At 44.1% G+C, this 27,646-nt stretch overlaps 1 protein-coding gene across 6 annotated transcripts in view; it reads left to right on the top strand.

Moving 5' to 3' along the window:
• The window catches only part of LOC121953429 (AT-rich interactive domain-containing protein 1B-like), a 246,244-nt gene that overhangs the window by 28,620 nt on the left and 189,978 nt on the right, over positions 1-27,646 (top strand). For 5 of the 6 annotated variants that reach the window (XM_042500525.1, XM_042500527.1, XM_042500526.1 and 2 more), the window contains exon 1: positions 9,065-10,663. The exons of the other annotated variant lie outside the window; for it this stretch is intronic. In XM_042500525.1, coding sequence (XP_042356459.1) covers positions 9,422-10,663 — 1,242 coding nt within the window. In that variant the 5' untranslated portion in view covers positions 9,065-9,421. Of the gene's footprint in view, positions 1-9,064; positions 10,664-27,646 lie in introns of those variants that run through there. 6 annotated transcript variants of the gene reach the window in all.

The following is a 27,646-nucleotide window of genomic DNA, read 5'->3' as shown; positions in this document are numbered from 1 at the left end:
AACTCACACAGGAATCCTCATTGATCACTGGTGGCTTTTCATGAGCCTCAGATGTGGAGAGATCAGAGCTTCAATCTTACTATGAAATGATATCTCACAATGTGAAATGATTCCCAGATCTGCTGAAAAAAAATGTCAAAGAAAGTGCAAAGAGAATATTCAGGTGTCAGTATTTCTGCCTCGTTCACCTAGGGGTCTAATAAGTGATCACACAGAAAACGGGGAATCTCTCCCCCATAATGGTGAGCAACTTTTGATTTTGTGTCAAAACATATTTAAAATTTGAACAGTGCCGTCATTCCTGTGGCGTGCCGTTCTCTCCGTGGGGCTTGTCACAGGAGGCGTCACGGCATGCAGCTCCAATACACGGGGCTTCTTTCATTTTCCTGTCTGACATGTTAAGTGTGATGGTACAAAGAGGTTCCATTTTAATTGTTTGGACAGATCACTCAAGGGAGAGGGGCTTTGATTTGGGGTGTTGACAGAATAGGCACAGGCTTGCTGAGTTGCTTTGGTGTCTGTCTTGCCAATCCTGGCACTGCACTGTATTGATCGTGATAGGCTGTTTACCTCAGGCCGCACTTAAGCTAAAGGCCAAGCTTTGTCCAATCTTTCACAGTAGCTGTTGTTGGGGGAATTAGGTTTCTAGGAAGTACTATAATGGAGCAACCCAATAACTGGAATAAATGTTGGCATTCTATGTTTCTGCAAACCATGGATACATTACATGTGTATGTTATTAGGTAGCGGGCTCGTTGAAACTTTACGTTTCGACAGTGCTGTGGTTAATGTGTGGTAAAGTTTGGGTGCAAAACCACTTGGTTATAGTTAGGAAAAGGTCGTTGTTTGACTTATAAAACCTAGTTTTGGTGGCACAATCGCTAATGGAAATGCAGGGATATCTCAGGAAAAAAACAAACACTTTTGGTGGTGCAATAACTGCCGGAAATGCAGCAAAATCTTGCTAAAACAACTTCTTTTTGTGGCACAACCTCTGGTGGAAATGCAGCTATGTCCTGGCAAAAACAACTTCTTTTGGTGGCAAAATCCCCAGGAGAAATGCAGTGAAGTCTCAGAAAAAAAAACTGCTTTTGGTTACACAATCTTATGGAAATACTGCAATGTCTCTGAAAAAAGCAGCTGTAAACGAAGGATTGGTAGCTTGAAAATTAAAGTTTTGTTGTTTGTTGGTCTGCACCTTGGCAGTCATCTCGTCATGGAAGCGTCAGCTCATGTACATATAATCACAGCTACTGTACTTTCGTCTATGACTAGGCTAGATGCAGAGATGACTAGTTTTCGCTTCCATCCTTTTGAAATTTGTACGCAAAAATCCATTCAATCAGATCTCGACTCTTGCTCGATTTTTATCGGATAATATTTCAGGTAGATATGAAGAAGGCTATGCAGCAAGCTTAGTGACAAACAAGCCATTGATCTATAAGCATGAGTCAACTGTATGTGTAATATCTGTATTAAACAAGACAAATGGGCACTTGAGCTGAGCCGTGCGGGCACTTTATGAAATAGGAGTATACTTCGATGAAGCCTAGTGAGTGGTGAGAAATCACCTGTTGATGGCCCATAATGTAATAGAACATTCCTTTTGAATGGGCGGGAACCATAATGTCACACAGTCCATTAATATTCTCCTACTGTGCCCACATCTTGGCTCTGTGCTCCTGGGGGGGGGGTGATGAGGGTGACGGACGACGGGGCGATGACACAAGAAAACAACTTCCCCACCTCCCTTCATCTCCTCCCCAACCCTCCCTTTTCTTCGCCTCCCCTCAACCCTTCAACACAACAGCCACAAATTACCCACTTTGCTTGCAATATTATCAGGGCTGATCGTTGGTGTCCATAATTAGAGTCTTAGTGTCGTCTAGCCTCCATTAGGCTAACAATAGAGCCTTGGAACAGGGCCACTTTGGGCAAATAACATGTTGAGAACACTTGACTTTTGTGAGGAGATAGTGAAAAGCATCTGAGGCCATTACTGATCCAAACAGCCTTGAATGGTTCTGTGGTGAGTGGCTATGTGAAAGCCCCGGACAGGCAGACGGTGGAATCATCTCCATTGCAGAAAACACACATATACAGGAGCGCAGATGCATAGGATGCAATCACAAGCAGAAACACAGACACGCACGTCTTTATGTTCAAACGGTGACAGTGTTTTCCCCTCTCTGTGCCCGTATTCCTTTGACAGAGACACAAATACAAATATCATCACACCACACGCTGCAGCCTAGTGGAGCTTGTATTTCAATCACACAGCGTTAGATAGCTCGCTGCTGAGTTTCCTCCCAGGCTACGGAGAGAGAGAGAGAGAGCACGCTCTGTATTCTGAGCCCAGTCCCCGTTTGATCTCCGTCATCGCCCCTCTAAGACATCATTGTGTAACACTGTAAAAGCGGACGGCTTCATGGAGCGAAGGAAATATCAAGGAAGTTATTCATAAATATTAGATAAGATCAAAACAGCCAGTTGCTCTCAGACTCTGAGCTCCTGGGTCAAGCCATCCACATCTCTTTGATTTTTCCTCTTCCACTCAGGCTGAGCAGGGAGGATTGAGCATGCATTGAAATTGACGACCCCCCCCCCCTTCTTTTTTTAAAGAGCTTGAAAACAGGAAAATATAAAAAACCACAGAGTCCAATCCTTCTACTAATAAGCCACTAATAAAGCACAAATCTACTGTTTTGTTTCATTTCTGATCAACACTTTTCATTATTCATAATTTTCTTGTTTTGATTACCGTCCCTATCGCACAGCGCGCTGAACCTGTGGAGATTAATAGGCAGCATTCTCCAAACTCTTCCTCCTCTCCTCCGGAGCTGACACAAATTGGTGAAATATCACTTTGATCATGCCTCCTGAACAACAAACAAAACACAAACCTAATTAGCCTAATTCAAAATCGTTCCAAATGCTTCTGTTTTTTTATGAAAGCCTTCCTTCTCTGCGCCGCTGTTAAAGATAAAACTAAGTTGGACGGAATGTCAGTGTTTTACCTCGATGTATAGTGTGCGTATATGTGTGTGTGGTTTAATGGAGCAAATGAGTGCCCAAATCTGACCTTTGACCTTTCCGTTGACAGAAGGCAGGGGTGCCAGTTGCCCTGACGCATCACTTTGTATTCCTCAAGACCACTTATGCCAGAGAGCAGAACAAAGAAAAAATGCTTTAAACAGACTTGCAGGCTGTAGCGGGTTTCTCGATGTGGGAGAGCTCGCTCTGCTGACTCCTTTGGTTGATGTTAGTCATCCCATCTGGCTAGATATGTCAAGTGGCAGGGGAATCAAAGAGGCTCTCATATTTATTGCACCACTTTTTTAAAAAATCCCAGCAGAGAATGGGTGTAGGATCTGCTCAGCACTGACTGTAAACTGGATGGATTAACATAACTGTCGTGGTTATACATTTTGCACATCATATGGAGTTATTATAGTCTTAATGATCACATCAGCAGGCCTCTATGTCAACTCATGAATATGCTAAATACACCATGAGAGATGCAAAGTGCTCGCAGCGGTGGAAGTATTCAAATCCTTTTTTTTTTTTAAGTAAAAGTACAAATACCACCCTGTAAAAATACACAGTTGCAAGTAAAAGTCTTGCATTGAAATTGGTGCTTAAGTAAAAGTAAGTATGTATAATCAGGAAAATGCACTTATAGTATTCAAACTAAAAGTCCCAATGCAGAAAAATCTTCAAGAAAAAAAACTCAAAATTATGAATAAAAAAGAAATCAAAAACTAAAAAAATATTGTTTAAAAAAACATTTTAAAAAGAAGAAAACACACCCCAAACTCCCATCAAATCATTAAAAAGAGACTTAACTGTTCATCAAAGTAGTTGACATTTTATTTTTCGAGGATCAACTGATTGAATAATCAGCTAATTGCTGCAGCTGTACTTATATTAAGTGTTTTGATGACTTAATTTCTAACAGAACATAATATTTTATTAACCCTTCTTGTTTGTTTATGAAAAAAAAATTTAATATGTGAGGTAACTGAAGCTGTCAGATAATTTTAGTGAAGTAAAAAGTAGGAAATGTAGTGGAGTAAAAGTATAAAGTCGCATGAGAAGAAAATACTTAAGTAAAGCACAAGTACCTCAAATTCATACTTTGGTGCAGTGCTTGTGTAAATGTACTGAGTTACTTTCCACCACTGAGTGCTCGTCTTTTGCCACTAAATTGCTGTAACAGTTGATGCATCGCGTCAGCTCATAATGCCAATAGGGACTTTTTCCAAGGGCAGCAATGCACCAAAGCTATACAGCATTTGAAGTGTTCACTTACTACAAGCAGCATGAAGTCTACCTTGCAATGCTAGCGGATTAGCTCACGTTGCCTCGCTAACATATGCAATGACTGCCGGCGAGCTCTTCCCCATTAGGTTTGCACATCAAAGGCGGCGGGAGAAGTTCTTCACAGGCAGTTAAAAGTGGGCTCAGTGTGGATCTTGTAAATACCGTCTTTGAGTCTGTGCCTCTCGGGGGACACTTCACACACTCCTCCAGTCAGGAGAAGGGAGGGAGGAAGGGGAGGGGAGAGGAGAGGAGCAGTGACAGGCATCAGAGGGGGAGGAAGGGATGGTATGTATTGGGGGGGAGGTAGAAGGTGGGGAGGGGGGGGGGTTCCTGAGAGCCCAGTCCCCTGTCACCTCCAGGATAGGATCTGTGGATGAAGAAAACACTCTCCTCTCCTCTCCCTGTCTGTATCTCCCTCTCATCCTCTTCCTCCCCTTCACACTTCACATGATAGCTGACAGTGAAAGTAGAGCATAGCTGTTTTCCGTTTTTCTTTTGAGTCATGTTTTTCATAACACATAAATAGAGCATGCGGCGTCCTGGGAATTCTGTGATTCTGTGTTTCAGTATACAGGCGGACACAATAGCATCCACTCTTCTCAAGTGTTGTTGAAAACATTTTATCCATCATAGCCGTTTGTAGGGCTCTGGTGAGGCCCTCGACTCCGCAAGGAGCAGAAAGGAATAAGAGATGTGTTTTGTTAGCAGCCACACAAACACACACACATACAGACACGCACATACCGTGTGCTCCCAAGCCCATCGTTGCCTGGTTTTGCAGACTGATCAATGCAAATGCTGTTATTTACCCAAGCCTGAAATGAAAAGACTATGGATCAATTTGATGCACTTCCATAGGGTGTGCTCACAATGGCTGGCTGGCTTTTTTGTCTCAGCTACACCCCCTCTTCTACTCCTTCTTAGCCGTCCACTCCTCATCTTAAACAACCCCCCCCCCCTCTTTCCATCTTCAACATCACTAATGCAAAATATACTACCATGCTCTCGCTCCCGTACACAAACCTTCATCGATGCATTCTCTCTCTGCACGCTCTTTCTCTCTGTTTCTTTCAAACACACCCACAGTGTGACACCGGGGCTGTATCCGTCTGAGCTGTGTGTGTGTGTGTGTGTGTGTGTGTGTGTGTGTGTGTGCATGTGTGTGTTTGTGTGTGTGTTTTGGGCTGACCCACTTTCTGTGCTTGGCCAGGCTTGTGCTGCTGCTGCTGCTGCTGCTGCTGTCTGCTGTGCTGTGCTGTGCTGTTCTGTGCTGTGCTGCTAGGGGGAGATCCCTGCAGACTCCCCCGAAACAGACTCCAGCTCTCCTCCTGACAGACACTCACCGTGGCATGTTATCCCCCCGCGGATTGGAGACCTCTGCCTTTCTCTTTTTGCCAGTGCATGTGTGTGTTTCAGTTTCACATACACCTTTATGCAGATGCATGAACAAACACTCAGAAAAACACGTGCACACGCAGCAACAGCATCCGTACAAGCGCACGCACTCTCACACACACACATATATGCAAAGCACATACCATCCCAGATCTGTATATTTTTAATTCCATCCACCCTCCTCCGGCTCCTCCTCCTCTCTTCCCCGTGTTTGTCTGGAGTTATTGTTTCAATCTTGCTGCATCAGGGGGCCCCTGAAGGTTATAAATTAAACATAAATGCAAATGCGCTGAGCCATTGCCCTCCTCCACCTCCCTCCTCCCGCACACACACCCATCCTCGCCATTCAAACAGATCAGTGTGTCTGCGAATTAATAGGAGAACAGTGGGCTTTTTTTAATGAGCGAGAGAGGGAAATTAGAGTTGCAAAGCCACAGCGCGCACACCCAGAGCTGCAGCCGAGGCAACGGCTTGAAAAGCCCGGCGCCATCATAGAATATGCTAATGCTCCAGGTCCCCTCACTGTCAGCCTTAGTGTTGCTCTAGATGAGATCAGAGCTGCAGCTTTGATCTGGGACACTGATGGGAGCCAGAATCGTCATGTGCACAAAGTACAGAGAGCAGAAACGGTGTGGATGAGGCTTGTTCTAATCAGAAAAGGTGCTCATAATCAGTGACGAATTGCCAACATGGAGAAATTCTCCATCATTCAAGGAGTTATAGTTTTGTCGACACATACACAGACCAACAGCAGCTACTTTCTGTCACCTCCACAATCTCGTCTCTGACACGCTCGCACGCACAGAGGGTGTAAACGGGATGTCTTCTCGGGGTGTCCTATAGATAAATAGCCATCTGGTCTTGTTGATGCTATAGGCTGGGCCTGAGTTTACTGAATGGTGAGCACCATGGAGACTTTGTAGTTGAGCCCTAACAACGTTATAGCTTTTATTCTCTGCCATATGGGCTCATAAAGGCAAACGGCTGGGAGAGGTTTCTGGGGATGTCACTCGCTTTTACTCCCTGAGTGAGCTTAAATTAGGAAAAATACTATCATGTCATTATATGATTTGTTTTTCCTTTGTGCTACACAAGTGCTGTACCGTGCAAAAATCTTAAGCTAACATATATTTGTTGTAATGTTGTTATGAGGATATTTAGACAAAGCTTTAATTAAAAGTGCATTGATTGTAGTGAACAAAACATTTACTGGAGACTTGCAGGTACCCACTGAACGCATTTTTATGGGGATATCTTAAGGTTAGAGTTCAAGGAACCTTTTGAAAATGGACATGCCAGTTCACAAAATTTAGGCTAACTTTGGAATTAATTAGCCCCCTTCTTGACAAGCTATGCTGACTTTGATGGTAGTGATGAACGCCTTAAAATGTCTAGTTTTACAAGAAATTAGACATCCTCTAGATGGATAGAAAGAGGTTTCAAAGTCTCTTTATTAAGATACAAAGAATACAGAGAACATGTACAATGCATCAATACACACACAAAAAAGTCTGAACATAATGGCATATTCACACCGAAGCCAATATTCAGTGTGACCTCTGTTTATATGAAGCACCTCTTGAACTCTCTTGGGGAAAGTATCTTTTAGTTATAGTTTACCAAAAGATGAGATTTGATTTGCATTTTTAATACTATTTACATATTTCCTGTATGTTTTGGTTGTATTTTAGTAAAGACACTGCTGAGAAATAAATATGTATGATCATGATAAGCGTGCTAAAATAACAAGGTGGCCTGAGACTTTTGCACTGTACTGTAGTTAAATAAATATTTTTTGCATAAGGCCATCCCCTCTCACTCAGTTGTGCCTTACTTGAAACATGAGATATGTCTCTGCTTGTATTTTTATACATATAAAAGCTCCAACTTGTACTGACACCATATCTCCAGCAGGGGTCTTCCCATTGTCATGGACATGGCTTCATAGTGAATTATCTCACACTACACACACAGTGTAAAAGTGAATTGTGCCTCCTTGTTTCACCAATATGTGACCTGGAGCAACAATTAGGTGTTAGAAAAATATTCTCATCACTTCCCGTACAGTCATCACCATTACTATGGCCATCATTACCTCCACCACTGGCATCTTCGTCGTCATCATCCCATTTGTTCCCACCGCCACCAGTCATCATCATTATCACGGCCATCCTCAGCACACACTCTCATCCCCAAATCCTTCTCTTCCCACCACCACCCCTCCTTCCCCTCCACCCCTCTTTCATCCACAGCTCCCTCTGTTGATCAAATGCATCTGATCTCATCAAAGCAGACCCTCTGCTCATTCAAGTCCCAACAGACACCCCAGCTTCTTTACTAAGCACTATTTTACATTCATGTTTGAATACCACTGATGGGATAGCATATCTTGTAGACTTTGGTTTTTGTGTGGTCCTACACTGCAGCCTGGGGTTGATTTTTTTTCTTTCCTTTTTTTATTTCATTATCATTTCAGACAGGCTCCTCTTTGACAAAGTAACCAAGGAAATTAAAGAATAGCCTTTTATTTAAATAAAACCCTAATGAAGAATGGCTTTAATATTCATAATATTCATATTACATTCCTGTGGAAACTCAGTGAGTTTATAGTGACTTAATCGTACCGAATGGCAATTTTTTATGTGCTATCATACTGAATAGAATATTAAATAGTTTATAGTTTGTGATATTTCCATGGTTTCTCTCTTATTGCACGATTGGTTCTTTGTTGAAAGGGAACATTATTCCTTTTCAGCCTGAAAAGAAGCGATCGGAGCGCTGGGGATGAACTCCGTGGTACAGATATTACAACATTATAGCTGCTATAAAGTGTGATTACATTCTTATTCCGATGGCAACATTATTGCGCACAGCTTGTGGTTGCGTGTCCGACTCCTGTCAGAGCTGCAGAGAACTGGCTTGAGCCGAGGGACAGAGAGGGTGGGAAGAGGGAAAATCAGATCTGGATAATTGCGTATGGAGAAACTCGCTCGGGCAAACTTAACATCTGCTGGTGTGCGCGTTTGAACAGTCCGTGTGGAGCGGAGGAGCAGTGTCTGTGCGTAAATTGGAAATGCCCGATCTGTCACGGTTGTTTTTTGTTTTAAAGTAATATAAACTCAGGGGAAGGAGTCATTCCTTGACCGCCTGAGGCGCAATTATTGAAAGAAATCTGGATGTTTTGATGAGAATAAGAAGATATTAGTCGTGCAAAACCGCTGCTACTCTTTGTGTAGTTTTTTACAATTGTGAAACCAGCCTTCAAAGCATCGTAAAACACAGAAACATCTAAATGCAGCGTGCGTGATGGCTCGCTACTCCAGTCCGGATTTTCCATGCGAGGCGCGCCGGAGCCCTGGAGGTGGATAAGCTGGTAGAGCCCGCTCTCTCTCATGCCATGCTGGGCCACAAGGGCTCCGGGAGACGCTGCTACATATTACCGAAGAACCGGGATGGAGGAGAGGCGGAGGGGGGAAGAAAAAAGTTTCGTTTAAACCTGGCAGAGAAACTTTCAACATGAAGCCTCACTGACGCACAGTTTCACCACCACCAACAGCAACAGCAGCGCTACAACAAAGCTTGCTTTTCCACTGAATATATTTTTCTCCTCCCAGCTTGTGTTTTTCTTCCCTCTTGTCTTATTCTCTGTGTGCAAGGCTGGTCGGGGCTCGCTGTCACTGCGCGCTGAGATGTTGGAGTGACCATGGCTGCGCAAGTTGCATCGGCTCCGACCAGAACTAATAACAAAAATAAGAAATTATCCAGCGGTTTGGGTCCGGAACTCAATTCGGGGAAATCCGGAGGAGGAGGAGGAGGAGGGAGCGTGCAGCGGACTGGACCGATGCTGGGTGCCGGAGATGGGACTCTGAATAATGTAGACCATCACCGCCGAAACGAGCTCAATATGGTTCATTCAACTTCCACGACTCACAACGCGTCGGACGGCCACGACAAGGATGGGAATAACCTCACGTCCGCCTCGGCTTCGACTAATTCAACCACTTCCTCGATGGAAACGGGTTTGATCGCGAACCACAAGCTGAAATGTGTGGGGAGCGGAGATCCCCCTCAGTCTCAGCCGCCGCCGCAGCAGCAGCAGCCGCCGCAATTCGGCCAATTTGCGCCACATCAGCAGCGACAAAGTAACAACACCGCCAATAACAACGGTCAGGGGCCCCGTGGGGACCGAGGGATGGATCACCAACACCACGGCGGCAAAGAGAACCTGTTGGGAGGACAGGGGGAGCCACAGCAGCAGCACATGCCAGGGAAAGGTGACGGGGAGCTCACCTGTAAACCCGCGGAGAGGATGATGGGTACCAGGTATGAACACTCTAACTTGGGGCCAACTAGCAACAACTCTGAGTTTAATAACAACTATTACACTCCAAGGCCTTGTTACGAGCAACATGGCGGACAGCAGCAGCAGAGCAGTGGGATGGGGATAACGCACTCCTCGGCTCATAACAGCATGGAGAACTCCCACGAAGCAGGGTACCACAACAGCCAGTACAATCAGTACCCGGCGTACCGGGCGGGCTACGGCGGCGGGGCCTACGGGATGATGGGCCCCTCTGGATGCCGGCAACCTGGGAACATGATGATGGGCAACAACTCCTCAGCAAGCCATGGCAAGTCTCCCCTGGGAGCTGCTTCGGGGGGATTTCAGAGGTTCCCGGGACAAAGTCAGCAGCAGCATCCCTCAGGGGCCACCCCGACCCTCAACCAGCTGCTGACATCCCCGAGCCCCATGATGCGGGGCTACGGCGGTTCATATCAAGACTACAGCGGCTCGACGGCGCAGCAGCAAGCCGGCATGGGCCTGGGGAAAGACGTGGGGCCCCAGTATGGAGCCACCTCGGCCCACGGCTGGGGAGGGCAGCAGAGAAACCATCCTCATTCAATGAGCCCGGGCAACGGAGGGCAAGGCCTCGGCAGGACGCAGGTAAGTTTTGGAAACTTCTCAGGCGGCCGATGTGCAGCGGTGTAACTTGGGGTTCTTAGCCCTGGTGTATCACTCATAATTACCAGGTGGTGTGAGTGTTAATCACAAATACAGACCTCGAACAAGGGCCATTATATGTGGACCAAAGTGTTGAAGTTTGTCAGTGAATTACAGGAACATTACCAGGGTTATTATTCTTATTAAGGCGGTTTCATGCAGAAGAAAGGGAATGATATGTGCATAATTCTGACATGCGTAGACGTGTTATGTATAACAGTTGCCCGAGCTTTAAAATGAGAGGAAACAAATTGGGAAAACCTGATTGGGGGAAAAAGTGGATTAAGAAAAAAAAATCAGGCTGTTCAATGAGCCTACTAATCGATAGGCTAATTCAGAGGTTGTGTGTCTATCCTCACATTTTATAGTTCATATTTTTGTTGTGCACATCCCTTATTATTTCATCTATCCGGTTGATTAAAAAGCAACATTGATGTTGGGCAGATTCACCTCTCTGCCGACGTGGTGTCAGACACGTTGCGAAACGCCCTGTTTAGAGGACGTGTTGTGTTCGAGGCGCACGTTGAACAAAGTAAAAATATTCCTATAGAAAATGCACGCCGTGGTCATGATAGACGCCAACGCTGTGTAGTATTTCTCATCTCTTCAGGTTTTACTGATTTGGGGAAGGGGGGGTAATCAAACGGACGGCGCGAGAGGGACCGTCTGTGCCTCTCCGCGCGCTCCGTATCGAGCCGGAGCGCTTCTGTGCGCCTCGTTTATTCCCATGCAGCTCAGAATTTGAATAGTGGAGGTAAACTGGCTAAAAGCTCTCCCAGCTCACAGTTGACACCCTGTCTGCCATCTGATTGGCTCCCCGTGGCCCCGCTGGGCAGACTGCACTCAGAGAAAAAAAACACAAAAAAAAAAAACAAAAAAGAGGAGGCTTCTTGCAGGGATCCTTGGCCATGGCGCTGTAGTGATGCTGCATTCACGTCTTATGGGAATACTCCAGACTTGGAGGCCGTCCAACGCAATAATTGAAGTTTTATGAAGGTTTAGGCTGCTCCTGATAATAAAAAATAATTATTCACATAATTTTTCCACACTGAAAAGACGTTCAAAAACACGGCAATGTCAGCTCGGAATGACAAAAAAGGAAATAATGTGTCTTCATGTGGAGTTATAACCTTGAATTACTTTGTTTTATGTTGATTTATTGCTTGTCTTGTTTGTTCTATTTGATATCAATGCATCATTTAGAAGCAGCATTCAGAGAAATTCTCCAACACATGTCTTATACATGTGATATAAATATATTGTGAAATAATTTGTGCATTTGACACTTTAAAATACAAGGAAAACTCTGTTTTTGTGGATGCACTGTTATACCCCTTCCCATTTTCACACAACAACCCCTGCAAGCTGTTGGCCACTGCTGCAGCTGGGGGTTGAATGCCTTGCTCGAGGGCACCTCAGTGGTAACAGCTGAGAAAGGGAAGAAAGTGTTACTGATTATTCAAGTATTCCTGTTTTTTTCTGGGGGGGACTGCACTCAAGGATCCCTGGGTGTCCCCGAAGCCTGTGCTCAAACACTGATGTGTCAGTGGCATGCAGACCCACAGCCGTGGGAGGCAGTCGCTGCCAGCTCAGAACTCTGCCCTAAAACCACACAGTGTTTCTCCAGAAGAGCCATTATTCTGCGGTTGTTTTTGATGCGCTAAATTATTCGCACTGCTGGATGGCACATCTGGACGACTGGAGGGTAAGGTGGTTGAGCATAGCTTATACTGTCTGCCTCTCGCAAAACAAAAGCAGTTCATTAGCCTACATTGTTTCAATCAAAGGCAATTTGCGTTGGATGCTGGGGAAATTAAGTGAACGTTTTAGCGTGGGAGGGTTTGCTGTGGTATTGATTGTATCAAATTATGCACTGATAAGATGGTCAAGTGAAACCTACAGTAATTATTACTGATTATGTGCAGATTGTGTATTAGGAATTTATATGAAAGACACCTTAAAGAAAGTCAGTGTATCAGCCACAGTATGCAGTTATATGAGCCAAATTCTGCACTGTTCATATTCAGTTTTTAGTGCACATGTTTCCAAAGAACACAGCCCCCTAAAAAAATCTTACATTTAACATTATATACTGCACATATTTTTTTTCCCCTCCAGTTTCCAGCTTTAGGAGTAAGTGCATGTGCGACTGTGGTTTTTTTTTTTCCTACTCTACCAACATTTCAGCAGCAGTATATTCACGCTACAAAAGCCCTATGTTTAATTCATATTTGGAGCGGCAGCACTGCTCTCCTGTGCACTGACAGGCTGTGCGAGAAAGGCGAGCGGTGTAGTGCATAATACTGCCTCCAAATTGGCCCCGTGATATGACTGCGCTTCACTTCAGAGTGCGTTTGGTCGGAGCACGCCTCTGTCACCTGTTGGCACAGTTTCCCCTCTTTCAAATTCAATTTCCCTCCCCACTGCCTCTCTTCAGGAGCAAGCTGTGAGCGAAACGAGTGCACCTCATTTACACCGCTGTCCCCACCTCCCCTTCACACTCACTTGTCTGGCCACTCACCAAAATGAAGACAGAGCCCTACCACTGTGTGTGTGTGTGTGTGTGTGTGTGTGTGTGTGTGTGTGTGTGTGTGTACACATCAGAGATATGTAACGTATGTTATTTAGAGGTGTGTGTGTGTTGAACATGCTCCCTCATCACAATGACATTGTCCTAGTTTTTTCAAATTACTGTGGCCCACTTGATTGAGTAACAATATTCAGTTTGTGACCTTATGCTTGAATATTTGTCCACACATCAGCTGCTTTAAATCCAGGCCGTTCCCACTTAAGTGTGTGTGTTTTCTTTGCTGTAATATGTGCAGTGTGTATGTATAGCAGCAGCATATGTGCAATCCTAACGACTGAAGTTGACATAAACAAAACGGCACATTCTGCCTCAACCTGTGTGTGTAACACAGATCTGTCTGTTATTCACTAAGCAGAACACACACAACACACACAGAGAACAATAAAAGTAATTAGTAGATAATAATGAGGACCTAGCAAGTTGGAAATAGTGTTGCTGCTCAGATAATTGCAGCAGCGACTCGTTTAAAATCTGACCTAATAAAACAAAAATGAATGCATATCTACAGTTTCCACTAATTTATCACTATTATGCACAGTGTTTTGCCTTTGTTTTTTCAGAATTGAAATCAAAGCTCAGTAGTTCTCCATATCAAAGACGAGACCCAATCCCATCCTTGGTAATGTGCTTACCTTGAAATGATTCCTGCTCGCAGTGCTCTCCAGTGCATACTGTTTACATTTCTCTCTTATGAATTATTAGTGTGATACGAACAAAGACTTTATAATAGGAGCAATGCATCAATGTCACATTGTATTATGCGGCTATCTCAGGGAGCCTTGTGCATAGTGATGGGCCTGACTGTGGCTGCTGGAATTCAATTTATGGTACATGTTCTGCGTCGGACAGACAGCCCATGGGGTCTGGGCAGGAAATGGGCACGCAGGTGTGTGTTTGGGTGCTGTTTTTTATTCTGGGTGTGTTTTTAGGTTTTCTGTTCGTGTCCTTGAGTGTGTGTCTCGTCTCTATGTCTCTGTTTGTGTGTGTGTGTACAGGCAGGAGAAGGCGAAAGCCCCTTTGTCAGCACTAAGCAGTCCAACTTCAACACCGCCCCTCTCACAATGTCTCTCTCTCCCTCCGTCTCTCGCTCCCCTCCCCGCCCCCCCCTCAGTCGTTTGTTTATGTTGGTTTGTTTACATCTCTGTCTTGGCTAGCCAGCGCAGTGCTGATTAGCAACACTAGAGTGAAATTTTAATTTGCTCTGTTGCGTCCGATAAGGGCCCCGCGCAGCGTTTTTCATCTTCCTTGGATGAAACACAGAGACTGCTTAGGTAATTGGCAGGCCGGGGTTATCCCTGGTCTGCATGTGGTTTCCACAAAATGCCAATTAATTCTGATTTTTTAGAAATAATATGAATTTAAACAGACTGTCCAGTTGCATGACTGGACGTAAGCTCACGTTTAATATGCTGGCTTAATAAAATAATTATAGTTTTGTTTTTTTTTTCTGCTTCCACAATGCACTCACAACATCCCCTGGAGTTAAAGGTTGATGTGTAAACGCCCTGAAGAAAGGATTTAATTACTGCGAGCGGCCGTTGATTTGGTGTCAGCTGTTTCTCAGCTCTGTCTCATCCAAACTGCGGCCGTCAGGGGGGAGCAGAAAAATCTAAACCAGAGCAATTTCGGGGAAGAAAGTTAATTGTGCATGAGGGAGAGTTTGACTTTTCCGTGTGGATGAAGAAGTCCAGGAGCTTGCGGATTTGATTCGATAGTCATTTCAATTTAATTTCTTGTTTAGTCTTTGTCAGCAGTGGTGGATTCTCCTCGTGATGACCAGAAAGTGATCCTCTGGCATTCTGGGACTTGTAGGATTTCTCACAGGTCTGGTGTTTGGTCGTATACAGGGCCTAACAGGTGCCACCGCTTCTTCCACTCTGTGTCTTAAGTAGCTGAATGGTCTTCATAGGAATGATTCTATCAAAAGCAAAGTACACTTTGGAAATGTCACTGCAAACACACTTCACATTATTGTTGGATCTTCTTCTAGCATCTGTCAGCTCAGTTGAAGTGAATCAACAGTACATTTTGTACACAGAAAAAAAAGTAAAGTCCTTCAACAATTTAATAGTATTTGTTATTGTTCTTTGGTGCCTGCTAGGCAGCCTGAACACTGAAACAAAGACAAGCTTTTAGTGTTGTAATGATCGTGTGATCACAACTTCTGCATGGGCACAATTATGGCATTTTTCTGCGTTCTGCTTTTGTAATTATTTATCCAACCAATGCATTCCCTTACAACATTTTCTTTAGCTCTTGTGTAGATGTAATTGCATCAGCATCAGGTCTACTTTTTTGGTGATATTTTATTGAATTTATTTATTTTTTCTCTTCTATTTCAATAGTTCATGGTTTACATAAGTATTTTTTGCATTGAGCTGCTTCCTGCTGCCTTCTGTGTGTAAACAGCGTGATGTAGAAATGTAGGCGATATTTGAAAGGAGTCACATGGAGGGCTGCTGACTTCTGAGGAATGGGCCTGGCCGAGTTCACAGAGAAGGAGAGAGAGAGAATCACTATCTGAACTCTGGCAAATGTCAGCATAGTTAAAATCCTCTCCCTCCGGAGCTCACCCTGCTTCAGCCTGGTGAACGCTGCGAGAAAAAAAGAAGTATTTACGACTTGTTGGCCTCACACACACAAATATATTGTGTTTCCTCCCTTCAGTAATGTGTGTGTGTGTGTGTGTGTGTGTGTGTGTGTGTGTGTGTGTGTGTGTGGTTGGCTGGGTGCCATGTGTCATGGCAGTGGTGCTGTGGTGGCACCCCAACCCCCCCTCCCACCCCCACTCCTCCACTCTGACCTTCACATATGCTAATTAGCCACGTGGAGCTACTGAAAGAGCGACCCCCCTCCTCCACCTCCATCCCTCAGGGGGAGATCTTTCTTAGTCTTTCTTTCTCTCTCTCTCTTTCTTTCTTTTTTCAGTCTTTCTTTTTGTCAGTCATTATATCTTTCTATATTTCATTCTTTGTCTTTCTTTCAATCTTTCAGTGTTTTTACAATTTTTCTTTCTTTTTTCAGCATTTCAGTCTTTTTTCTGTCTTTCCTTCTTTCTTGTTTTTTTCATTCTTCCAGCCTTCCTTCTCTCAGTCTTTCTTTTTCTTTCTTTCAGTCCTTTTTTAGTCTTTGTCCTTTCTTTCAGCCTTTCCTTTTTTCTCAGTCTTTCTTTCTTTCTGTCAGTCTTTCTTTTCTTCCTTCTTTCTTTTTGTCAGTCATTATATCCTTCTATGTTTCATTTTTGTTTTTCTTTCTTTTTTCAGTGTTTTTTCAGCCTTTCAGTCTTTCTTTCTGTTCTTCTATATTTCCTTTGTTCTCAGCCTTTCTATTCTTTTCCTTTTTTCTTGTCTTTCTTTCTTTCGTCCTCTCTCCCTCCCTCTTTCTCTCTGGGGTTATGTCTCAGTATAAGTAAATGTATGGCAGTTAACTATATCCTTCCTAAACAGATGGTGCCATACAGTTTGCTTTCACTTTCGCAGTCATCTCTTTTTGTTCTTTCTGTGTTTTCTCTCTAAATACGGTCTCTCCTCTTTTATCTGCCTCATGTCCCTGGCTCTCAGTAGCTCGCTAGTTTTCCCAAGGGACCAGCAGTCAGTTCAGAGGTATTTAGACAGCCAGCATATCCTATCGAATATTTATACACTATACCGAGCAGATCTGTGGGCCACACTGTCCCGCTTACAGTAACTGCTGCCTCCACTTCCCTTCTTTCCTCTCTGGCCAGCAGAAGAGGAAATGAGAAACATGCGGGTCAGTCCCTCTAGAAATGAGTAATTTTGTGATTGCGGCAATTAATGCAGACTCAAAGAGTCAGCATGACATTTTTAAGATCCAACCAAGTTCTGCAGCTCCCTTCTCTTTGTATAATAAAGCTGATGGTCTGAAAGTTCAGCTGAACAAAAGGAAAAGAGGGGAGGCTAAACGGCAGATGATGGTAGTTTTTTTTTATGTAAGAACAAGTATTTTATTTTTCAGTGACAATATATAGCATTAGTATTTCTTCAACTTTGAGCTTTTGACTCTTCATATGACACATTTAATGGGTTGATTGCCACATAAATGCTATCATGTTCGCTCAGAAGCCCATTTGTGATCAATATGGAGTATGTGTGACTTCATGTTTGAACTTCCGACTGTCACCATCCTCTCCCCCGCTCACCAGCCTGTGAGAAAATCATCATCATAATTATCATCATCATCATCATCATCGCCATCCCCATCATCCGTCACTTTACACATCAAAGCCTCTGCACTCCTCTCTGTCTCCAGACTGTAGACTGTGCACTCCAGTCACACGTCTTGCTGTTTGGTTTGAGTTGATCCTAATCAGCGCTGGCACAGTGGGACCATTTGCTCAGCTAAAAGAAGGGGAAAAAAGGATACAACCAAACAGCACCAGCAAAGCGCTGTCTGTCGTTTGTAAGCACAGAGAGACAAAAATAGAAAAACGATGGGACACGGACGACGCAACGAGTTTCTGTTGACGGGTTTTGTCTGTTTTCTTCGAGTTGTTTCTTTTCCTTTTCGAGTTCCACTTTTTGTTTTGCTCTTCTGTCACACTGAACACACACAAACACACACACATACACGTAAACGTAGAGTTATGTGTCTTTTGTGTTGATGGTCAACCATGTATTTTCCCAGCCACAACATATCCCTTTTATCTTTTCCTTTTTTTTTTTTACCAAATCCAAGACTGTTCATTACGGCTTACTGTGCGCACGTGTGTGTGTGTGTGTGTGTGTGTGTGTGTGTGTGTGTGTGTGTGTGAGTGTGTGTGAGAGAGAGAGAGAGAGAGAGAGAGAGAGAGACAGACAGAGAGAGACAGACATGGTGTGTGGACGTATTGGTGATTTATAGACACCGCTCACAACAGGACACTTGTGGTCACTCCTGGCCGAATGCTACCTAATTTAGATCAATTTTATCTCAGCAATTTAGGAAGCAACTTTATCCCACATCCTCCTGGAGATGCTGCATGTGGGAGAAGACGTTATGTTAGAAATCGGGTTTGTCCTTGATGTATTGCAGTGGGTGTGGAGTACTGATATTTAGTCTTGCTATTTCTCGCACCCCTCTGATACGGACAAACTTTCAACATTCCAGCCACTCCTTTGACACAAACCGGATGAACTGGATCAGATATCGACCACACAAGTGAACTTTATTTTGAAGTTTAAATGTCTTATTTCTCTAAGATGTTAATTTTTTTCAAAAGGATATCAATACAGTTGGCAAGAGCAGATGTTTGCCGTTCACAGTTAATCTCCCTGTGCAACTGTGCCTGTGTGTGTGTGTGCGTTACTAAGTGCATGCACGTGGGTGCGTCTCCCTACTCAATGAACATCCATAGTTACTGTTGGCTAAACATGCAAAGGTTACTGTAATGTCAGACACATGCCAGAGGGGAGTGTGGAATACCACATTAACATAATCCATAGACAACTGTCCCATTTACAAACATCGCTGTGCCGGGCTGACCGCCACAGCGCTGCAGGAGCACATGCCTGCCTTTGCTTCTGCTACGCTGCATGAGACGGAGGAGGAACCTACGACACAATGGCACTTTTCTGACAGAGAGACTTTTCTTAGGAAAATGGCTGGTTGTCAGATTTTTGGCATGACTCGCCAGGACAAATTATGATGCTTGAACCTGAACCATTCCTCTGCTCTACCCTAGGCAAAGGCTGACAGCTTACATTGCTCACACAGTTAGAAAATGTGGAGGTATTGTTGTCTTGTCTGACCTGCTGGCCTCTGGGCACATGTGTCAACAGTTTGTTGTGTACTGTGAGAACTTCTAATAATTCAGCGTGCAGAGACTTGATTTGGCAACAGAATCAGACTGGGGGGTTATTCTTCATGAGAAGGTTAGGATTACATTTTGGTATAAAATCTGAAAGGACTCACACCAGACTGAGTATTGGTATATGAGAATAGCTTTCAAAGGCCTTTTATGATTGAAATACCCACAGGTTTGCACTAAATGTAGTTGCATTTGTTATTTTCTTAAGCAATGACGCTAATTTTTTCATCAGTTCCTTGCCTTATTTGAGACTCACTACAGAAATGAACACAAAGCAACTGCTGGACTAATATTTAAAGCATTCAGTGTTAATTAGATGTTTTATGCTATTTGAGGCGTCTAACATGTTGCCCTCTCACCCGCTGGGGCTGGAGTCTGTGCCGACAGTCGGAGTGATTGTTTTGATAATTATGTGTGCATAAGCCGGAGAAGAGGCTCTTTACTGCATTTCTGGGGAAAAAAATACATTTTTATATTTACAGCCGGGTTTGACTGTGCGAGTCTGCGCTTTCAGCGTTGTTTTGAGGGATCCATTGTTTTCACTCGCATAACGGGTATTTTAATTAGTCTGTCTTTTGGAAATTCCCTGTGTGTGTTGTGGTTTTGCGTTGGACACTGCAGACTCCCACAGCTCCCAGACATTTCTCAACATTTTTTTTTTTTTTAACACATTGGCTCCGTTCCAAAAGCAGAGTCATGTGTTGAAACTTCAGCAATTGCACATTTTTCTCATCTGTATTTTTAAAACATAAACAGCCTCGCCGTCTCTCTCTCTCTCTCTCTCTCTTGCTTCTTTTTTTCCAAGTCTCTGTCTTTCTGTCTTTTGGATGCTAGTTGCGGGTGACCTTGGCTGGTGACTACAGTGCCTACTCATTAAGTAGTAAAGATGAATGGTTCCATTATAGCGGGGGGAAAAAACGAGCGGGGCCAATTAGTGGTAATTAACAGCGGCGAGGGCGAGACGCTCTGGAGGGCACCCTGACCTGGACTGTGGAGGGGGCAGAGGGGAGCAGGGGGCGTGTGTGGAGGAGATTTAGGTATATATATGCGGAAAAGTGTTTTGTGGTTTATTATGGATGTGTGTATTGATCTAATGAAATCTTTTTGTGTGTGTGAGGGAAGCGGTTATAATTGTGTGATCGGTGTATGTGAGAATGTGTGGGGTTGAGTATAGTAAATGTAGTGTGGAAATGTGTGGTATGTAAACAAGGGAAGTTTTATTTTAGTATGCGTGTGTATTTACAGGTGTGGTTTGTGGGTGTTTACATGATGCTTAAGATGTGTGTTTGTTATATAATCATGTACATTGTAGGGCCAAGCTGTAGGTGTGTGGCCTCTCAGACATTCCTGCGTGCTGACAGATGGGAAAATCACAGGGGGATTCGGCACGTTGGAGCATTTCGAGGTGACGGAGGTCAACAGCCGGCAACACCTCTCTGTATGACTTTTGACCCCTGATGTGATGTCACTCCCCCTCCCACTGCGTTTTACTGTGGCCTGGGAGCTCGTTAGGCAAAGGGCTGCGGATAAAAGTCCCTGAAATGCCAAGCCAATGTAGCATCAGCGCTAATGAAGATTTTGTGATGATTTTTGTTCTTAATTGGGGGGATTTTATTTTTGTGCTGATGTGCAGCATTTTAGCATCTCAGCATCAAGGAGAAACTCAAGGTTGTTCACAGACTCTTACTCTCCCTCTGTCTCTCTTTCTCAGCGGCTGTGCTTGATTTATTCACCCCCGCCTACCTCCCGTTTTTTTTTTTTTTATCAGTTCTTGGGCGAAATTGTCACAGCCGTGTAATCCTTTGGGTGCCACTAGCTGAGAGTCTCACACGTGAGCACGCACTCTGAGAGATGGGCGTTTGTAATGGTATTGGCGGCGGGGTGTCGAAACAGTAGGTAGCACAGGGTCTTGTGTCCAACATGGAAATCCTGGCAAGTCAATAAAGCGGTGTTCAATATACCAGGGAACAAGGCGTGTGTATTCACTTTAACAGACATGTTAGAATTGGCAGTTGGTGAGAGAGAGCATTTGTAGAGGCTGGAGATTTTTTTAAGGTATTTTGCAAAGTGCTGGCAAAGTGCTGCTTTCAGGGCCCCTGAAATTGCAATTCCTGGTAAATGGATGGTTTGAGGAGTATACAATGTATTAGAAGTCAATTGTGCATGGGAGGGCCTATTTTCCATATCACTAGTCGAACAAGTGTGTCACTCTGTGTGTGTGTGTGTGTGTGTGTGTGTGTGTGTGTGTGTAGCTGTAGCATCTCTGCCTCCACACACGCAAACACATTCAGACTGCACATGCCTCCATCTATTCCCCTGTTGCTCCTGCGTCTCTCAGCTCCGTCATGTGCAGGTTTGTCTGTATGGTTGGGTTGAGGGGGGGGGGGTGTTCACTGAGGGGGCCGCGACGTACATCAGAAACCATTACCCGTAATGGCCTCTTTCCCCCACACCCCTCATATCCATTCCCTTCCCCTCTTCTGACATTTATTTTATGACTGCTTACATATCAAATATTTAAATAAACAGAATCGGGGGCTTCGGCTGAGGTTTGCCCGGGGGTGACAGGGGGGAGTTGCGGCAGAGGGAGAAAGGGGATGGATGATGACATTCATTTCCGAAACGAGGAAAGAAAAAAAAAAAAATAGTGTGGAGGGGTAGTAGTGGTGAAGGGTGGGAGGAAAAGCAGCCGCGGCGGAGAGGAAAGGGGGAGAGGAAAAAATGCTTCGCTTGGCTCCAATCAAAGCGGGCGGAGGAGGGCGGCGTGTTTTTTCGCTTACGCCTGGCAGCGGCGGTGACAGACGGTTGTGTATGCGGAATCGTGCGCGCGGGCGCGAGTGTTTATGTGCATGTGCATGTTGTCGCGGGGCTCATCCGTCAGCATTTCCCGGGGACGCGGGAGGACGTGGGAGAAGGCCCTTGTGGCTCGTAAAAAAGCAGCCCGCCGTACTGAAGCAATATCAATTGTGCGGCAACCGCCAAGGAGATCAGAGCACGACGCAAAGTAACAAAGGGAGAAAAAAACAACAAGAAAAGAAACAAAGTGTAATGCAGCAATGAGAGGGGGGGGAGAAAGGACAGAGGGAGGAAGTGAAGGTGAGGATTAGGAAGATTTATCTCTTTTTCCTCAGGAGAGGAAGATGGAGAGAAGGCGGAGGAAGAGTGTGAAGGGGAGAGGGGATAAAGAGAAAGGTGTATAGATATATGTGGAGAGACTGAGTGGTTCTGGGGTGCAGGCGGCCAGTCTTGTGCTGGCTGGCGTCGGTGGGAGGCCCATTACTGTCAGGCTAATCTTAAAATAATTAATTGCGAAGTCGACGCTTTTTAAAGAGTATTGTAATTGAATCCTAAATTAGGCTTGGGAAAGGGGACGCGTCCTGCTTTGCTGCAAGTCTGTTCCCATTCTCCAGTTATACACACACACACACACACCCACACACACACATCAGTGGGTCGTGGGCGCAGGCTTGCATGAGGAAAAAAAAAAAGACAACAGGCGAAGGAAATGCTAATGAAATGCATATTTGGGGAGAAAGGGGCCATCTATAATTTAGCTGTGCTCTTTGAATGTGAATGATGTGTGTGCAAGCGCTGTGATTTATTTTTGTTGTGCAGAGGGATAATTCTGTCAGAGTAGGCTTTTATTCTTGTAAACAAATGTGGGGAAAAGAGCAGAATAAAAGTGGAGTAATAAAGTAAACAGAATGGTATGAATACATTTAGCTACTGGCATGAATAATTTGTATAGGGGATGGAGGGGTTTGATGAAAGAGAGATGACAGATATGAGAGCTGTGATATTGCCTGATGAAATTTGGGGTTGGCCTCCAGATCACTATTTTCTGGCACTTGTTTTCATTTATGTGTTCTTTTTTTTTCTCATGGATTAGTGCTCTTCCTTTCCCACACCCGCACAAGTTGGTAGAGCTTAGCCACGCACACACCTGACATGCACCTTATAACCCCCCGAAGTCCTCATGGGCCCTTTTGCACTGGCCTCTGCACTGAGGCTCTGTTTAAAATGAGCAGCTCAATGTGCTTTCACTTACACACGCTGCTGCCCACATGGCTCCTCCTGGATGACCCCTGCAAAAGTGTAAGGTATAGAACTTTCTGGATCAAAGCTCAGAGAAAAGGGTCTGCCCTCTATAACCGTCGGCCCTGCTCCATAACTCTGGCAGGAGCCAGGGAAGAAAGATGGCGCAGGGTGCGAGGTCAGGGAGACGGTTCTGCAAGGCAATAATGGAAACGAGGCAGTCAACAGATGCCTTTCGTAAAAGCTTAAAACGGAGAGAAGCATTCATTTTACAGTACACGTGTGTATAATATGGTTTCAGATGTCCAAAGTAGCTCAGTGCTGACTATCGTAGTAGCCAGAAGAAAATGTTGGTGTTGTTTCTGCAAACCATGGACACGTTACTTTTGTACATTTCTTACGTGATATACAGGGTTCACACGGTCGTAGAAAACATAGCAAAGTCATGGAATTTCATAATCACATTTTCCAGTCCTGGATAAATAATGGGACTAGCAAAAATCATTGAAAGTTTTGGAAAAATCATGGAAATTTGCTGTGCGTAGTAAATTCAGTCTCATGAATGTAACACAATAATAAGAATTCTAACTTATTTTCTAGAGCTGACAATGTAATGTAGCTTTAATATGCGTCGACGTGTCGACATTATGTTTGTTTTGAAGGGGAAGGGCATACGACTATTTACGATAATATTTTTTACCACTGATTTTTTAAAAAAAAAAAAAAAAAAATCTTCCTTTTGTTGCAGTTTTCCTTTTATCTTAAAATGTGTTTTTAAAGAATGCCACAGGTTTGGAAGGTAATTTCCAGCTATATTTTCCCCCAAAACACAACCACAAACTAACCTCAATATTGTTGAAATTTAAAGAAACATCAAGTTTTGATGTATCTGCTTCATAATAACATATGAATGTAATGTATACATGGATTGCAGAAATGTACAATGGCTACTTTTATTCAAGCCTGTCTCATGTCCAACTGGTGAAATACCTCTGTTTTTGATCTTAGCGTGAGACATTTACCCTCACGGCGGTATGATTCGCACCGAGCAGCAACAGCCAGTGATGCAGAAGGCAACTACTGTAGTCTAAAGAGTAAGACGGTCAGCATGGAGCGGGCGAGAAGGGAGGTGAAGGTCAATAAAGTTGTCAATAACAATGTAGTATGCTAGTATGTGTAGCTTGCTACTGTAGTGACATGTCATGTGACATTAGAGTAGTAGCAACTGTAAAAAAAAAAAAAATCTATATCTATCTATGTATATATATATATATATATATATATAATAATGAAACTACATACAATGGGCTTTGTGTATATTGTAAATCAATGCGGTATGCTTTTGTTTCTGTCCCCGAACCTCCAAAGCTGACGCAGGAGGGTACCTAGGGAATAATATTTTGACCTGTAGGTCCACAGACAAAGTGGCAGTATTTAATGAGTTGGGATGAGAACATGTCGCTTGTACCTCGCAACTCACTTGTGTCGACCCACAGAGATTACTGGATTAACTATAGATAGGAATTGCAGTCAAATTCCTGTTTTGCTACACCGTGCCTCAATCTCTCTCTCTCTCTCACACACACACACACACAGTCACACACACACACAAGAACCAGTCGAGCCGCTCCGCCAACATGTTGGCCCTTGCTGCAGTTCACCACAGTGCGCTGGGCTGTGCACTTCAAATTCAGCTTTATTGTCATCTGTATTAAAATCCTTGTCAGAAATGAAATACAATGAAATTCTTCAGCTCTGGCACAAGAATCTGGCGGCATCTGTATGACAAATCAAACGTTCCGCATGCTGTTTTCCAAATGTTTGAAACCTATTCAACTCCTATTTGGCCCAGATCTGACAGCTATAAACTTGGCTCTGAACATCCCATTTTCTCCTGGCTGACTGGGATGAATAACAGCAGAGCGGACAATATTGTGGTCTAGCTGAGCACGGCTGACTCTTCTGTCTCTGTGATCCCTCTATCAATAAGGAACACAGGCCTGTCAGAAGGCCTGCCAACTGTCTGGCTGTCCACGCAGCCTGCTCTCTACGCAACATCTGGACACAGATGGTACGCACTGATCACACACTCACACTCTCACACACACACACACACACACACACAAACAAAATACTTATACACATGTTTTACTGATACTGGCAGACACTCACAGATATGCTGTGCACTTACAGTTGGTTATTGTACTGATGTGTTTGTGTGTGTGTATCCAAACATCCACACACATTCATATCCACAAACAGTCAACTCACATATTACTTTCAACATCACTTTCACGGTGTTTAAAATCACACACGTGAAAATAGTAATGTGGGTGAAACACACACGCGGAAACACACCCACCTTCTTTCACAGAATCGGACACATGGTGAAATGTGTGTGTTGCAGCCAAAGGATCCATGGCCCTTGGGAAATATGTGCATCCCTTTAATATGTCTGGCCTTTAATAAAAACCTGAACATAAAAGGTCGGGCAAGGTTCGGCGCGTAAAACAACTCATGATCAGGGTGCTTATTTTGGCGGAAGACGGGCTCGCTGTGATCTACGCACAATGTTACTAAATGCTGAGTTTGATAACAGATTTTGCTTTTGTTTGATTTTCTATGAAACGTGAGGCTGATGGAAACTCCCAAATAGAAATTCAAAAAGATTTTAAAGCGTTGGATACTCTACAGGAGATGTACATAGTCACAATCGTTCTCGGCGTGATCACGTCCAAATCTAATTAAGGCCCCTTAGTAGCAAATATCACTCAGTTTTCCCCGTCATATGTTATTCATATGGTCTAGCACATCCAGTCCATGGTAAACATAGCCGCCCTTAGGCATGGCGATAATGGGAGTGAACAGTGGAGTTAAGTGTGAGTCAGAGGTGTGCATGTGCAGTCAGGCCATGCATCAGGGCTCCCACAGGCTCTCATTGATCGACCCGGCTCCCCCACCTCATGTTCCCAGCCAGCTTCGGTGATTGATTCCCAGTCAGGGCTCTGGAGATGGGAGGCCTGGCCCGGGCTCACAGAGCCTGGGGCCTCCCAGAGGGTGACCTGGAGGGGCTGCAGGGTGGGGGGAGGGAAGGCTATTTCCAGGGCCCCTAGCTCAGGTCGAGGAGCCCATTTCTCGGGGAAGCCTTCACAGCGGGGTGGAAGAGTGAAGGCTCACATTCATTACAGGAGAAAATTAAGGCCACGTCTGCTGCTGCTGCTGCTGCTGCTGCACTGAGGTGTGGGGAAAGCGAGGGTGTAGTGTTTGTGCAGAGATACTGGTGTGTACGTTTGGGAGAGACTACCTTAATACGCTATTTCACAAGCTTTCATAGCAACGGGCCCATACAGCTCTATTACTACTAATATTTTTAAGATTTTTATGATTTTATTTGCACAAAACAAAACAACAATAACAGAAGACAAGGTTGCGCAGGTGAGATTAAGAAACCCCAAGGGGCTTATAACAAGTCTCACCACAATAAGGATAATAAAAACAAATGTTGCGTAATTAAGAAAAGTAAACCAACAAGCACAGAAAGTCAATAACCAAACATTAAAAAAAAGCAAATTAAATCAACTCAAACAATTAGAAAATAAAATAATGAAGTGGGAATGTGAGCATGTTGGTGTATGTATGTGTATGATTGAGTGTGTGTGTGTGTGTGTGTGTAAGCGCACGTGTACTAAAGCATACTTATTTACAGTAAGAGAGAGAGCTGAATGGTACTGAAAGCTAGAATGTGTTTTCTGGTTCAAGCCTCTAACCTGCTGTGTTCCTGTTCACACCATCGCTGCCTGTCAACAAGCCCCTCTCCATGTCACTTTTACAACGTTGAAGTGACAAAGTAAAGCGTAGGGTGGGAAAAAAATGATATGAAAATCATTTTTTTTTTCTAATTAACTTTGTAAATTTCCCGCTGAGCTATCAGACGTGGGGGCCTGGCGTGTCGTGCCGAGTCCGATAATGAAATCAATTTGGTTCAAATTGTTTCAGGTGACTTTTAATGAGTATCTAATATCCGCCTGAGGAAGGAAGGTCAGGATATCTGTTTGTTATTTGTGGATTTTTTTGTTTTTAAGTGATGGATCACCCGCAGGAGAAGCATGGATGGCTTCACCCTGGAGGACTGGGCAGTGCTCCAAAACAAACAGCCTGAATGTAAATCCTTGTTTTTAGTGGGGAGCCTCTTTAACAGCACCACGGGTATGACCTAGTTTGACAACTTGCTTTTTTTTATAGATACAGTATTGTTATTAATTCCTTGATGAAAGATATTTTATTTTATCAGAATACACCTGTGTTTCAGGAGCGCCCCCCTTCAAAGAAAAAAAAAATCCAGGAGGAAAGGTGGAAAAGAGCTTAATAACAGAAATGGGGGCTCATTGTGGTCTTGCTTCAGATGGAGCTTTCGCATTCATAATTTACTCTGCTCCCTCTCCCTCAATGGCCAGCCTCCCAGCCTGAGGAGCTCGTTAAGCTTTGCCTTACAGGG

Source organism: Plectropomus leopardus, chromosome 14, assembly GCF_008729295.1.
Source record: "Plectropomus leopardus isolate mb chromosome 14, YSFRI_Pleo_2.0, whole genome shotgun sequence".
NCBI classification, from domain to species: Eukaryota; Metazoa; Chordata; class Actinopteri; order Perciformes; family Serranidae; genus Plectropomus; species Plectropomus leopardus.
This window is presented reverse-complemented; position numbering and strand designations above follow the sequence as displayed.